Source organism: Trichomycterus rosablanca, chromosome 1 (assembly GCF_030014385.1).
Source record: "Trichomycterus rosablanca isolate fTriRos1 chromosome 1, fTriRos1.hap1, whole genome shotgun sequence".
NCBI lineage: Eukaryota > Metazoa > Chordata > Actinopteri > Siluriformes > Trichomycteridae > Trichomycterus > Trichomycterus rosablanca.
Genome location: NC_085988.1, coordinates 32656554 through 32672611, shown reverse-complemented (window position 1 = coordinate 32672611; position 16058 = coordinate 32656554). Strand labels below are relative to the sequence as shown.

The 16058-nt window shown below is 39.7% G+C and overlaps 1 protein-coding gene across 1 annotated transcript; it reads right to left on the bottom strand.

The window, feature by feature from the left end:
* Nucleotides 1-7011: 7011 nt before the first annotated feature.
* On the bottom strand, nt 7012-15809 carry gpr22b (G protein-coupled receptor 22b). The gene is made up of 2 exons (XM_063001734.1): nt 15723-15809; nt 7012-8501 (listed from the first exon to the last, which is right to left on the bottom strand). Exons 1-2 carry the CDS (start codon nt 15807-15809, stop codon nt 7170-7172), a joined length of 1419 nt encoding a protein of 472 aa, XP_062857804.1. The 3' UTR covers nt 7012-7169.
* Between the last annotated feature and the right edge of the window lie 249 nt (nt 15810-16058).

The window sequence follows — 16058 nt, the reverse complement described above, 5'->3', positions numbered from 1 at the left end:
CTTTCCTAAATTAAGCCGTTTTACTAGGCTTGGATGTGCATCATAGGAAAGAAAACACAAGTTTGAGTAACGAATACAAAAATGCCCTTGAATGAAAGATAAAGCTGTCAGTGTATCAGTGTGGAAAATAGGGTGAATGACTAACACTTTCTAATATCCAGCAGGGCTGAAATAAACCAGACATTTGCTTTGTACACAGGTCACTTGGCTTAAGACTACATGGCAATTTCTTAATCTCAAGAGAGGGTTTTTTGTCTGCTTGCTTTTCTATCAATTACTCTAGTAAATTATGCTGACCAGTGAGATTCCTGACCAAATAGCAATATAGTATACACCGATCAGCCATAACATTAAAACCACCTCCTTGTTTCTACACTCACTGTCCATTTTATCAGCTCCACTTACCACATAGAAGCACTTTGAAGTTCTACAATTACTGACTGTAGTCCATCTGTTTCTCTACATGCTTTGTTAGCCCCCTTTCATGCTGTTCTTCAATGGTCAGGACCCCCACAGGACCATCACAGAGCAGGTGTTATTTAGGTGGTGGATCACTCTCAGCACTGCATTGACACTGACATGGTGGTGGTGTGTTAGTGTGTGTTGTGCTGGTATGAGTGGATCAGACACAGCAATGCTGCTGAAGTTTTTAATTACCGTGTCCACTCACTGTCCACTCTATTAGTAACTCCTACCTAGTTGGTCCACCTTGTAGATGTAAAGTCAGAGACGATCGCTCATCTATTGCTGCTCTTTGAGTTGGTCATCTTTAAGATCTTCATTAGTGGTCACAGGACGCTGCCTACGGGGCGCTGTTGGCTGGATATGTTTGGTTGGTGGACTATTCTCAGTCCAGCAGTGACAGTGAGGTGTTTAAAAACTCCAGCAGCACTGCTGTGTCTTATTCACTCATACCAGCACAACACACACTAACACACCACCACCATGTCAGTGTCACTGCAGTGCTGAGAATGATCCACCACCTAAATAATACCTACTCTGTAGTGGTCCTGGGAGAGTCCTGACCATTAAAGAACAGCATGAAAGAGGGCTAACAAAGTATGTAAAGAAACAGATGGACTACAGTCAGTAATTGTAGAACTACAAAGTGCTTCTATATGGTAAGTGGAGCTGATAAAATTGACAGTGAGTGTAAAAACAAGGAGGTGGTTTTAATGTTATGGTTGATCGGTGTACATAGAAGCTTGCTACTCAAAATGAAGAAAGTAAATCAGGAGGAGGACAATGAGTGTGTTTACTCGTACAGACCAAACTGATAAGTGCACAAAATTAGATTTCGGCCACTGTTGGGTTACATGCACTTCAAGAGTATAAAATAATACCATAACGATAATATAAAACGCAGAGTCTAAATGAACCAATTAATTAATAGATTTTTTATAATAGTGTGATCACTTGTTTTAAACTGCTTACTGTTCAGTCATGAGATGGCAGCACAACTGAGCAATTTGCTTATAATTAAACTAATGCATCAACGGTAGCAATAATAAACCATATTTCATTTTATTGTCTTAAAGTACATGATACAATTTTTAGGGCTACTATATTGGGGCAGCACTTCCAATTCATGTGTATTTCATTTACAACAACTGCTTACAGGTATAATAATTTAAATTTATAAAGAAATTATATATAATATAGTTTAGGGAACCCCCTTTCATGTTCTAGCAGAACTGTACCTCTGTGCACAAAGCAAGTTCTATAAATACATAAAGAAAAGCTTAAAGAAACTACAGTGGCCTGCACAAAGCCTTGACCTCTGCCCCAATAAACAGCTTTGGAATGAACTAAAACCTCAACTGAGGCTTTCCTGACCAGCATAAGTGCCCAGTCATGCAATGCTCTATTAACTAAATAGGCACAAATTCCTATAGAAATGCTTCAAAGTCTAGTAAGAAGCCTTCTCAGATTGGCTATTGTTACAGCTGAAAAGATCAAATAGAGGTCATTCTATTCTAACAAATTATTTGCTTTTGAACTATGCTCACGATCAACCCTAAGCTCATGGTCAGGTGTCCATATATAGTAGCTAAAGCTACTAAATCAACCAGTTAACCAAATTAAACTGACAATTTAATTTCACTAGCCACAAACAGGTATGATTACTGCCAGACCTGTTGAATTAAAACATCACTTAAATATAATCTGTCTGGAAATGTGATGCTCTATAGAACGTGATGCCATGTTTTACATACATTTACAGTGTATCACAAAAGTGAGTACACCCCTCACATTTCTGCAAATATTTCATTATATCTTTTCATGGGACAACACTATAGACATGAAACTTGGATATAACTTAGAGTAGTCAGTGTACAGCTTGTATAGCAGTGTAGATTTACTGTCTTCTGAAAATAACTCAACACACAGCCATTAATGTCTAAATAGCTGGCAACATAAGTGAGTACACCCCACAGTGAACATGTCCAAATTGTGCCCAAATGTGTCGTTGTCCGTCCCTGGTGTCATGTGTCAAGGTCCCAGGTGTAAATGGGGAGCAGGGCTGTTAAATTTGGTGTTTTGGGTACAATTCTCTCATACTGGCCACTGGATATTCAACATGGCACCTCATGGCAAAGAACTCTCTGAGGATGTGAGAAATAAAATTGTTGCTCTCCACAAAGATGGCCTGGGCTATAAGAAGATTGCTAACACCCTGAAACTGAGCTACAGCATGGTGGCCAAGGTCATACAGCGGTTTTCCAGGACAGGTTCCACTCGGAACAGGCTTCGCCAGGGTCGACCAAAGAAGTTGAGTCCACGTGTTCGGCGTCATATCCAGAGGTTGGCTTTAAAAAATAGACACATGAGTGCTGCCAGCATTGCTGCAGAGGTTGAAGACGTGGGAGGTCAGCCTGTCAGTGCTCAGACCATACGCCGCACACTGCATCAACTCGGTCTGCATGGTCGTCATCCCAGAAGGAAGCTGACGCACAAGAAAGCCCGCAAACAGTTTGCTGAAGACAAGCAGTCCAAGAACATGGATTACTGGAATGCCCTGTGGTCTGACGAGACCAAGATAAACTTGTTTGGCTCAGATGGTGTCCAGCATGTGTGGCGGCGCCCTGGTGAGAAGTACCAAGACAACTGTATCACTGGCCCAACTGTAACTGGGCCAGTGATAGCTCAGTGGTTAAGGTACTGGACTAGTAAACAGAAGGTTCCCGGTTCAAGCCCCGCTTACCACCAAGTTGCCACTGTTGGGTCCCTGAGCAAGGCCCTTAATCCTCAATTGCTCATTGTGTGTAAGTCGCTTTGGATAAAAGCGTCTGCTAAATGCTAAAAATGTAAATGTAAATGTAAATGTATCTTGCCTACAGTCAAGCATGGTGGTGGTAGCATCATGACCTTGGGCTGCATGAGTTTTGCTGGCACTGGGGAGCTGCAGTTCATTGAGGGAAACATGAATTCCAACATGTACTGTGACATTCTGAAACAGAGCATGATCCCCTCCCTTCGAAAACTGGGCCTCATGGCAGTTTTCCAACAGGATAACGACCCCAAACACAACCTCCAAGATGACAACTGCCTTGCTGAGGAAGCTGAAGGTAAAGGTGATGGACTAAACCCAATTGAGCACCTGTGGCGCCTCCTCAAGTGGAAGGTGGAGGAGTTCAAGGTGTCTAACATCCACCAGCTCCGTGATGTCATCATGGAGGAGTGGAAGAGGATTCCAGTAGCAACCTGTGCAGCTCTGATGAATTCCATGCCCAGGAGGGTTAAGGCAGTGCTGGATAATAATGGTGGTCACAAAAAATATTGACACTTTGGGCACAATTTGGACATGTTCACTGTGGGGTGTACTCACTTATGTTGCCAGCCATTTAGACATTAATGTCTGTGTGTTGAGTTATTTTCAGAAGACAGTAAATCTACACTGCTATACAAGTTGTACACTGACTACTCTAAGTTATATCCAAGTTTTATTTCTATAGTGTTTTCCCATGAAAAGATATAATAAAATATTTGCAGAAATGTGAGGGATGTACTCACTTTTGTGATACACTGTACATAGAATACAGTCTGGAAAGGGTTATCAAGTTATTGCTAAGGCAAACTGCAGTAAAAACCATCAATCACAAATAGAGAAAACTTGGAAAATTGGTGCACCTTGCCAGGAGTGGTTGGCCTACCCCAGTTTTACCAAGAACACATCAATAAATCATCCAGGGGGACACAAAAGAACCCAGACAAACACTTAAACATGCAGTTCATGCTTACAAACCCTCCAGTGTAGCCAAGTTTAAACAATTCTGCAAAGAAGATTTTTCTGTAGTTGTTACTGTCAATCTGGCACAATCATTTATTAGGTTTAGGGTCAATTACTTCTTCACAGGGTAGTAAAGGTTTTGAATAAATCTTTATCATTATTAAATAGAATGGTCATTTAAAGCTTTTTAATTTTATCTTATATTAAAATTAGCTGGAAAATCTGAAACATTGGGCAAATTCTTTTTTCACAGCACTGTATGTTTAATTAATCTGTTACATATACATAAAAGCTGCAGTATGTCATAATTTTTTTCTTCAGAAATGAGTACTAGTACAACCCCAAATCAGAAAAAGTTGGGACAGTATGGGAAATGCAAATAAAATAAAAATGTAGTGTTCCTTACATTTACTTTGACTTTTATTTGATTGCAGACAGTTTGAACCCAAGATATTTCATGTTTTATCTGCTCAACTTCATTTCATTTGTTAATCAACATCCATTCCTGCATCTCAGGCCTGTAACACATTCCAAAAAAAGTTGGGATGTGGGCAATTTAGGGCTAGCAATGAGGTAAAGACGTGTTTGCAGGAAGAATGAGACAAAATAAAAGCTGAAACTCTAAATCACTTGGTATCCTCGGTGCCAAAACGTCTTTTAAGTGTGGTGAAAAGAAATAGCAACATTACAAAGTGGTAAATGCTTTACTGTCCCAAGTATTTTTTGGAATGTGTTGCAGGCCTGAAATGCAGGAATGGATGTTTATTAATAAATGAAATGAAGTTGAGCAGATAAAACATGAAACATCTCAGGTTCATCCTGTCTCCAATCAAATAAAAGTCAAAGTAAATGTGAAAAACTCTGTGTTTTTTTATTATTATTTGCATTTTCCATACTGTCTCAACTTTTTCTGATTTAGGGTTGTACGTAAACATGTATTGACTAAGTACTAAGCTCATAGGAGTCTATATGCATATGATGTCTATAAAAATCCAACTGCTGCTAAGATCCATTGTTCGAATCCTTAGCAGTGCTTTCGGCTTGTGGAATGTCTACATACAGACATGACTGGCTATGTTGGCAGGGTGGTCGAGGCACCGCGATGGATTGGCACAAAGTCCAAATGTGGTACTGCATTGCGCCCAGTGATTCCAGGGAAACTGGACCCACCACGACCCTAACCAGGATAAAGCGGTGGTAAAACAGAGAAAATGTATTTCTTACTGTTTGGTTCAATTTTAAATTATCTCAGTGCTGTTGGCTTTCAGTGAGTGTGTGTTCTGACACATAGTGCTATTTTTCTTTAAGCTGTCTCTATTTTGGTCCAAACACTAAGGCTGCATTCACAAACTGTTAAACAAATCACAAACTACAGTAGTAAATAGCATTTCACTAGTGATGTTTGATGTGTGAAACATGGAGGTTTTTTGCACATATAAACACCGATCAGGCATAACATCATGACCACCTTCCTAATATTGTGTTGGTCCCCCATTTGCTGCCAAAACAGCCCTGACCCATCAATGCACTGCGTATTCTGACACCTTTCTATCAAAACCAGCATTAACTTCTTCAGCAATTTGAGCTACAGTAGCTCGTCTGTTGGATCAGACCACACAGGCCAGCCTTCGCTCCCCATGTGCATCAATGAGCCTTGGCCGCCCATGACCCTGTCACAGGTTTACCACTGTTCCTTCCTTGGACCACTTTTGATAGATACTGACCACTGAAACACCCCACAAGAGCTGTAGTTTTGGAGATGCACTGACCCAGTCATCTAGCCATCACAATTTGGCCCTTGTCAAACTCGCTCAAATCCTTATGCTTGGCCATTTTTCCTGCTTCTAACACATCAACTTTGAGCTTAAAATGTTCACTTGCTGCCTAATATATCCCACCCACTAACAGGTGCCGTGATGAAGAGATAATGAGTGTTATTCACTTCACCTGTCAGTGGTCAGAATGTTATGCCTGGTCAGTGTACGAGGGATCTTCAAAAAGTTTCCGCACTTTTATATTTTGGTTGGAAACAGTGAGGGCGGGAGTAGTAGTAATCGGTCATGTCTGAGAGACTGAGAGAGAGCTTATAGTCCGGATTTAGTGCCATCTAATTTCCACCTTTTTGTACCCCTCAAAGAAGCTTTAAGGGGAAGAAGATTTTCATGTAATGATGATGTGAAAGCAGAGGTGCATCAGTGGCTATGCGCTCAAGCAAAAACATTTTTGCTGTCATTGCTGGCAATAAAAAGTTGGTACACCGCTGGGAAAATGCATCAGAAGGTGACTATGTAGAGGAGTGATGTCATTTGTTTTTGAAATTCTTAATAAATAGAGTTAAAAAAGTGTGGAAACTTTTTGAAGAACCCTCATAGAAATGTAAACTGAATTCAATAAAGAGTAAACATACGCTTAATAACATATTGGAGTATTCTGGTTATAACACTGATTTCTACTGATGATCAGTACATGTAAACACACTTATTATGGTAGCAGAATGGGAATTTTATTAGCAGGGATTAAAGGAGAGTTGAGGCTGAGGTCAAGATCTGTTTTCTAGTGGTAAATGCTTTCTAGCAGCAAATGTACATTTTCTGATTCTCTGAGACATAGTTTCTGCCTAATTTATAATAAATACCAGTATGTACTGTATATCCTATTTATTCTAATATTAGTACATTCAGTAGTTTGTAAAGTGTACATACACAGAGCATCTGAATATTTAAGTATACACAGTGTTATAAAAACATGCAGTTTTTAACACCACAGTGAATGTCATCCTATTGTACTAAACTTGCAGTTCATATAAATAATATTAAATTGATATGTATCATATATGCACATCCAACAATTGTTATTCTGATTTAAACAGTCTTTTCCTGCAGTGGCAATGACCTTATTGAAAAGTTCCATATCTGAGGCTTTTAGCAAATATCAGAACTTAGTCGACACCTTCAGATGACAGACACTTTTGCCTGGCCTCATGATCTTCAAATGTCACTTTTTTATTCCTCCTGGAATCAATCCATGAATTTTTTATGACTGAATTGGTGGGCATTGGATCTGTTTCAATGATGGACACTACCCGCTTTTTCATCTTACTTTTTAGTACCTTTTGAAATTTCTGCCGTGTGAAAGCATAAAGAAGTGGATGGAAGACTGTTGTTCCATAGGCCATGACCAAAAGGCCGAGGCGTAGCTTCACATTAAGGTCACTGGGTCCTGTGCTGAGTATTATGCTGTTTAGCACTGTAATTGGGGTCCAGCACAGCAGGAAAGTAGAGATGATGAGTAGGGACATGCGGAACACCCGTTTCTGTCTCTCCCGCCGCTCGCGGTGGCGTTTCACAGCTCTCCGCAGTGCAATGATCACAGACACAGAGGTTCTCATGCCCAGTGGCACATTGCCACGGTTCCCACTGCTGCCCTGAGAGCCATCTGTGACCTCAGGCAGCTGCTGTTGGGAGGCAGACATGAGGGATATGTTCTTTTTCCATTGCATCTTTTTCTTTTTCTGTGAGGCATGGAAGCGTGTGCCAATGCGGATATTCAGAGCCTGCAGGATTTTTGAGTAAGTGAACAGCATGACCACAGCAGTAAAGCAAAAAATGGGGATCTGTGCCACTAGGTGGTAATACAGGCCTAACTCAGTGTAGTACTCATTCACATGGACTACAGTGGTCTGGTTAGCTTTGGTCGGCTCTGGTCCTAAGAAGCCCACCTCGATAAAGGGTACCAGAAAGCTGAGAAAAGACAGGACCCAGATACCTCCCAACAGAGCCACGGCTCGGCCCATGGTCAGCACACGATTGGCAGGTTTGACCGAGATATCATAACGATCCAGAGTGATGGCTAGCACATTAGCTGCAGTAGCCACGCTAGCAAAGGACACGCAGGCCTCATGAAAGCAGCAAACCAGCACAGTGTCGCCTTGCAGTGAGAGCAGCAGCACGACGATAGTCAGCGGGATGCAGCAGATGCACACCAGCACATCGAGCACATGTAGGTTCATGGTGACAATATTGCTGACAGAGTTGACCAGGTTGGACTTCATGCAGTACAGGACTAGAACGGTGAGGTTGCTGCTCAGGCCCAGCACTATCTCCAGCATGAGGAAGCCGGTCAGGGAGACCTGAAAGCTCAGAGGGTACGAGCGAGTTTCGTCCGCCGTCATGGCTGGGCTTACAGACTCTGTGAAGTCCAGGACTGTGACGTTGCTCATGGTGCCGTCTTCCACCTGTGATGAAGAAATAGAATAAAATGGAGTAGAATGCTTTTATTTGTCATATATACATATACAGGTGTACAGTACAACAAAATTCCTTCTTTGCATATCCCAGCTTGTTTGGTCAGAGCACAGGGTCAGTCATTGTATGGCGCCCCTGGAGCAGAGAGGGTTAAGGACCTTGCTCAAAGGCCCTATAGTGGCAGCATGGCAGAGCTGGGATTCAATCTCTCAACCTTTCAGTTGATAGTTCAAAGCTCTACCCACTAGGCTACCACTGTCCCAAATATCTTATTCAAGGAAAAGCATGGAAGCTTTACATACATCACAGGGATGCATAGCAGGTATTGTGTTAACAACTACATGAAACAATGCATACTGTTACTTTAAAAATACAGTAGACCCTTGACTTACGAACCGTTTACCATTCGACATTAACATTTTGGGTTACAAGCGATTTTTTTTTCAACTTAGCGTACGAACAAATTCCGGATTACGAACCGAAATTCGCAAAACACGTGACGTCACGAACAAGTTAACTCTGACCGGCTCTTTCTAAATATATACAGTGAGCAAACATTCGAAGAGCGGATGGTGTTTTTCCGGTGTTTTCTTTATATTTTGTAAAATTCAATATTAAAATGACCCAAAGAAGGTGCAGAGAAAGTGTTGTGTTGTATAATTACTCCTGCCAGTAGTAGTGAGAGAGAAGAAGGAATTCGGCTCAGTAAACTATTCTTTCTTTTGTGCAGTTACTAAATACAACATTATTGAAATAAAGAAGGAAATAATAGAGAAATATGAGAGTTATTGTTGTTTCTGGTAGATACATTTTATAAAAAAGAAGGAAATGTATTATGGTGTATGATACAGCAGACATACTGTACTGAAATGTGAAATGTGTGTTTTTTATGTACAGTACTACTGTGTATTGTTGTTTATTATTGTTTATTACAGTATTCTATAATTTAAGATTTAAGGGAAAATACAGTTGTATTTATAACAAAAAAGAGCATTTAAGACATTAGAAAGGTTAGGTAAGGGGTTTGGGAGGTCTGGCACGGATTAATCCTGTTTACATTATTTCTTATGGGAAAAATAGGTTTAACTAATGAACATTTTGACTTAAGAACAGCCCTTCAGAACCAATTAAATTTGTAAGTCAAGGGTCTACTGTAAGCAGCTATGATAAATAGGAGAATCAGTAATCAGTTGTTTTTTATTTTATTATTTTTTTTAAACAATGGTTGCAAGGGTGTTACTACAGAAATAGGCATCTACCATTAAATCACTCCAGAATCCAGGTAAATTTGCATGATGGAAATGCAATTTCACTAATTCACCAACAGCTGTCATTAGACCATTCACATTGATATGGGTGTAATTATACACATTATGATGTTCCTTTTTTTAAACATGGCGGCTGAGAGTTATTATGCACTGTAAGTCAAATAGAGTTTCATGTTTTCTGCAGTGAGGAGAACACATGGCATGGCAAATTTGAGACAAAAGATGTAGAAACAAACAAAGAGAATCAAATCATGAGATTTAATTGGACTTGTATTTTTTTTTCTTCAGAGTAATCCTGGAGCAATTTTAAATGTCTAACGCCTTCTATTACACTTTTTCTCTCTCAATAAGACCACATGCAGTGAGTCATTTTTGACACAGCCTGGGTGTTTACATCACTTTCTTACAGTGTGCAAGTCATGACCATTAAAGGCATTTTAGTTTACACGCTGCATTAAACTCGATTATATTAAACTACATTTCACTAGCTCAGTAACTTTGCTGTTTATGCTAATATCTTAGCAAAGCAATAGTCACACAATGCCACTGCAGCATTCAATCTGTATAATTCAGATACAGTATATACAGATGAAATTAGTGGGGACTTTTGACTTTGTACCTTTAAATGTAAACAAAAAAAGTATGTATTTAGACACCATACATTAATTACATTAATACAAAACTGTTGACAATTGCAGGTAAACCATCTAAAATAAAATAAAAACATCAGTAAAATAAAAATAATAATATCTAGCCCTGTGGACCATTGCGACTTAATTTCTGCCTATTTTGCTTGACAACCTGACTTTAATTCCTCAGGGCAGCATGGTGGCTAAGTGGGTAGCACTGTCGCCTCACAGCAAGAGGGTCCTGGGTTCGATCCCCAGGTGGGGCGGTCCGGGTCCTTTCTGTGTGGAGTTTGCATGTTCTCCCCGTGTCCGCATGGGTTTCCTCTGGGTGCTCTGGTTTCCTCCCACAGTCCAAAGACATGCAAGTGAGGTGAATTGGAGACACTAATTGTCCATGTGTTCAATATAATCGTGTGAACAAAAAAGTATGTATTTAGACACCATACATTAATTATATTAATACTTTTTTACAAAACTGTTGACAATTGCAGTTAAACCATCTAAAATAAAAATAAACCATCAGTAAAATAAAAATAATAATATCTAGCCTTCTGGATCATTGCGACTTAATTTCTGCCTATTTTGCTTGACAAACTGACTTAAATTCTTCAAGGTTATGAGCCTTGTGATAGACCCGCTATTTTAAAATCATCCATAGATTTCAATAGGATTCTAGTGTATAGGTAATGCAAGCAGTTTTACTTATTTTGATTAGGTTTGAGGTTTTTGTCTTAAAATGGTGGCTTTAAATTATCCTTCAAGATTAAATTATCCTGTAATTTAAGATAACTGTGAGCTTTCTACATCACCTATCATTTACCATGTACTGGCCATCACTACACTTGTCTGTGGTCTAGTCTTCTTTAATGACCTTTTTTAGATTAGAAATGTATTTTGTATTTATTGTACGTCTTTGTATTTATTGTACTGTTGTTTATCTGCACTGTGTATATTGTATTGTCTTGCACTTTTTGTTCTATGTTGCACCCTGGTCCTGGATAAACTTTGTTTCATTTCAATATGTACTTGTATATAGCTGAAATGACAATAAAGCCTCTCTTGAACTTGAACTCTTGAAACCCACATTTCAGATCAGTTGGGACATTAATTAAAATGCCACACACTCCAAAATGAGACAGAGGCATGTTTAGCACTGTGTTCCAGCACCTTTCCTCTAAATGAGACTTTTTAATGGTTTGCAAGTGAAATGTTTCTCAGTCCTTTCTTGGATCTTCAGCTGCTTAACAGTCTGTTTATCCTTGTCTTATTCTCCTCTTTATGATGCACTGTACATGTTTAAAATAAGAGAGATTTGGACTGCAGGCAGTCAACTGAAGCACATGCACTCAGTGTCTATAAAGCCACACTGTTGTAGCATATGCAGAATGAGGACTGGCATTGTCTTGAAATCCCAATCTACACCTCTTCGTTAATGGTGCCTTCACACATATGCAAGTCACCCCAAACCTGACACATGCTGGCTTTTGCACCTTTCACTAACACAGTTTGGATGGTCCTTTTTGTTTTTGGCACTTAGAACTTTAATGTCAGTTTTTTCCCAAAAACAAGCTAAAATTCTGTCTGAGGGCTTGAACGTCCTGCACATGTAACAGTGGTTTCAAGCCTCTACCATACATAATATTGTAAAAGATTCAGGGAATCTGGTAAAAGTCTATGTAAGGGAAGGCCAGAGACCTGGAGAAACATACATGTCATAATCATGCTACCATTCATGCATCATTGCTCACGGCATGGGTGACTTGCATACTGTACGTGTGAGGATGCTCTCACAGGATGTTAAGCACCTCCCAACAGAAGTGCCAGGTGAAACCTCGAACCTGTGAGATGTTAAAAGGAAATATTGCAGGATTCTTACCATGGAGGGAAATAATGGCTAAACAAATGAACAAGATAAACACAGACCAAGACCAGAACTATTAACTGTTGACTGAAGCAGTATAAGAGAGAACACAGACAGGTAATCAGACTTATTGGAGCAGAAAGTACAATATTCCATGGAATCACCAGGAAACAACAGAAAAGAGGAGACAATCACTCTACATTGTGTAATCGACGATTGCCTAGAAACAGAGAAAAAAAACAGAGATTAACTAAAGGAGAAAATAAAGAGAACAGCACTGGATTGAAGCTGCACCAACTACTCGACCTACCAGCAAGCTAATACCCAGGTGCTCAGAAAAGAGCACAGAGAAAGGAGGAAACCCAATACACAAGTAGGAATATTAAACACAAGCACTGCTATGCCATCACTGAACACCACTCGCATCTAAGTGCTCTTGACCATGTAGAAAAATAGACCACAATGCAAAAAGACCGCCAGGTCACTGCAGGATGTGGCTTGTGCCACAGGTGGTTTTGTCCTGCAACAGTTTTACACAGAATTGCAGGTAATATTATAAGATAAAAACACAACACCAGTAGAGTGCCCAGAAACCAGATCAAATGCCTACAAAAAAGGGGCTGTGAGAAAATCCAGGTGGTCTTAAAGTCCTACTGTTAGACTGGCACATCAGTCCAATCAAACCATAAACAGCAACAAACTAACAAGTAGGGAACAGGCACGTAACAACCAAGAGCTGAATCATGAAGTCTGTTATAAAGGACTACTCCCAGCTGAGGTGAATCAGGCTTAATTAGATACACAGACAGCTTTGAAATGTCATTTCAAGGAACCAGCACTATCAGTAAATCTGGCCTTCATGCTCCCTGCTGGCCAACAGCAGCCCCACAGGTGGACATTTTACAGGAGCCACTGGCATTGAGATGACATATTTTCCTAAAAGACCATGACCACAGACTGTTGAGAAGCTGTCTCTGAAGTTTCAAGTGAGAATGGGCCAATTTCATTTTTAGTATCCTCAGTTCCACAATCAGTATCATCAGTTCTTAAACTATTAAAAGCTTAATTAAAGATAATGTAACACTGGTAAACATACCTGTCCCAACCTTTTCTGAATGTGTTGCAGGCATCAAATTTACAAAATACAATTTTGGTCACTGAAAACATTGAAAATCCACTTTTGTCAATTAACTACATATGCAAGGGAATTAACAAATGGACAGCTTCTTTTTATTTAATTGGTCACAAAATGTACCAACTTTTTTCAGAAATGGACCCCCACTGACCAGATGATGTTTAGGTGGTGTACAATTTTCAGCACTGCAGTGACACCAACATGGTAGTGTAGCAGTATTGTTGATTTTAAACGCCTCACTGTTAATGCTGGTAGAAGAATAGTGCTCCAACAAAAATGATAAAGCCAACAGTGTCATGTGATCCGAAAGTGTCCACTTATAGAAGACTAGAGAAAGATTAACACACATTGTGCATGATGAAATAAAATAGCTAATTATTAACAAGTGCTATTAGGGTATATGTGCCTAATAAAGAGTGAAGTAAGAGTAAACAACATGGCTACACCTGATATTCTTACACCAGACCAATGCTAACAACCACATCTTTACCATGTACAGTAAGTGTCATTGCAGTCCACAACCCAAACATCATCTGGTTTTTTGGGTTCCTGTCAGGGTCCCTTTTCCTTGTTTCTACAATCACCGTCCATTTTATCAGCTCCACTTACCATATAGAAGCACTTTGTAGTTCTACAATTACTGACTGTAGTCCATCTGTTTCTCTGCATGCTTTGTTAGCCCCCTTTCATGCCATTCTTCAATGGTCAGGACCCCCACAGTACCACTACAGAGCAGGTATTATTTGGGTGGTGGATCATTCTCAGCACTGCAGTGACACTGACATGGTGGTGGTGTGTTAGTGTGTGTTGTGCTGGTGTGAGTGGATTAGACACAGCAGTGCTGATGGAGTTTTTAAACACCTCAATGTCACTGCTGTGACCACTGATGAAGGTCTAGAAGATGACCAACTCAAACAGCAGCAATAGATGAGTGATCGTCTCTGACTTTACATCTACAAGGTGGACCAAGTAGGTAGGAGTGTTTAATAGAGTGGACAGTGAGTGGACACAGTATTTAAAAACTCCAGCGGAGCTGCTGTGTCTGATCCACTCATACCAGTACAACACACACTAACACACCACCACCATGTCAGTGTCACTGCAGTGCTGAGAATGATCCACCACCCAAATAATACCTGCTCTGTAGTGGTACAGTGGGGGTCCTGACCATTGAAGAACAGCATGAAAGGGGGCTAACAAAGCATGCAGAGAAACAGATGGACTACAGTCATTATAGAACTATATACAGTATAGTTACAGTCATTATATACAGCAATTGTAGAAATACAAAGTGCTTCTATATGGTAAGTGGAGCTGATAAAATGGACAGTGAGTGTAGAAAAGAGGAGGTGGTTAATGCTATGACTGATCAGTGTAAGTGTTTAATGTGTGCATTTGTATTTCAACTTGTTAATTTAACAATAATGTTTTTTGTATGGTAGACATAATATACTGACTGGCCATAAGAATGCACTTCTCTGTACACACACACTTGGTTAGTAGGCAAAAATATTTCCACAAGTGGGAGCTATTGCCTCTAGTGCTTTATGAATGAGAGGATTTTATTTATAGTGTAAAACAGAACACTTGGGTATAATATATATCTTGTAAATTTAGCTGTATACGTTTTATGCCCTTACAGCATTTAGCAGACACTTTCATCTAGAGCAGCTTATAATTGTTAATTCTAACAATTCAAGCAATTGAGGGTTAAGGGCCTAACTCAAGGGCCTAACAATGGCAACCTGGCTTCAGTGTGGCTTGAATCAGCAGCCCTTTGATTACTAGTCAAGTACCCTAACCATTACATAAGCTAGCACTGCCCACATAAAGTCAATATAGGTTACATAGAAGGTATTAAAGCTAGGTCAGAAGCCTGATTGTTGTTACTGGGCTGTGAAGTCATTACATTTTGTAATGTGTCTTAATTCAGTTTCTATCTGTTTTAATGTCATTCAATGTCATTTCATAGTTTGGGAAACCAGTATTGTGTGGTATATTTGGAAAAGGAAAACTTTTGTAAAGCTGCCTACGAAACATCAAGAGTCAAAAAGATCTAGAAAGATAAAGAGATTGTGTTTGTTATACAGTGAAAAAGACCGGGGTGGGTGTTAGAGACAGTGTCTATTATGTAAAGCTGTTTCAAGGTTGCTGTATGGACAGCGACGGTCACTTAGAACTCAAGGTGACATTAGATTAAGGTATAGCTTGGTATTTCTGGCACAAACTGAATATAAAACTTTGATGGCTAGAACATTTTTGAAAATGCTGCCTATTGACAAATTCTCTTGAAACTTAAATAACCTGAAATTCAGAAAAAATAAAAATGGATTAGTGAATGTAATTTAGAGGACCTTACCCCTGTCCTGGGCTCGGTGTCTCTTAGAATCCAGTGCCTGTGGTTGTCCCAAAAGAGTCTGTCTGGAGTCCAGGTTGACCATCATTCCCTAGCATGGCTTTTTGAAGATGTATTTTACACCGTTTGTAATCCAGCTGGGAATTGAACTCCTGGTGTCCAAGAAAGCTTGGCAGAGTTTTAAAATAGTCTTTAAATGCTATTTTTTAATACTAAGAAGGCCAGATTGCTTATTTCCAAGGGACAATTTTGTCCTAGATATCACCTGTTTGAAAAACAGTCCCAGATTTATGCATTTGGGCAGCTAAATAAACTAATGGAGGGAATCCAATAA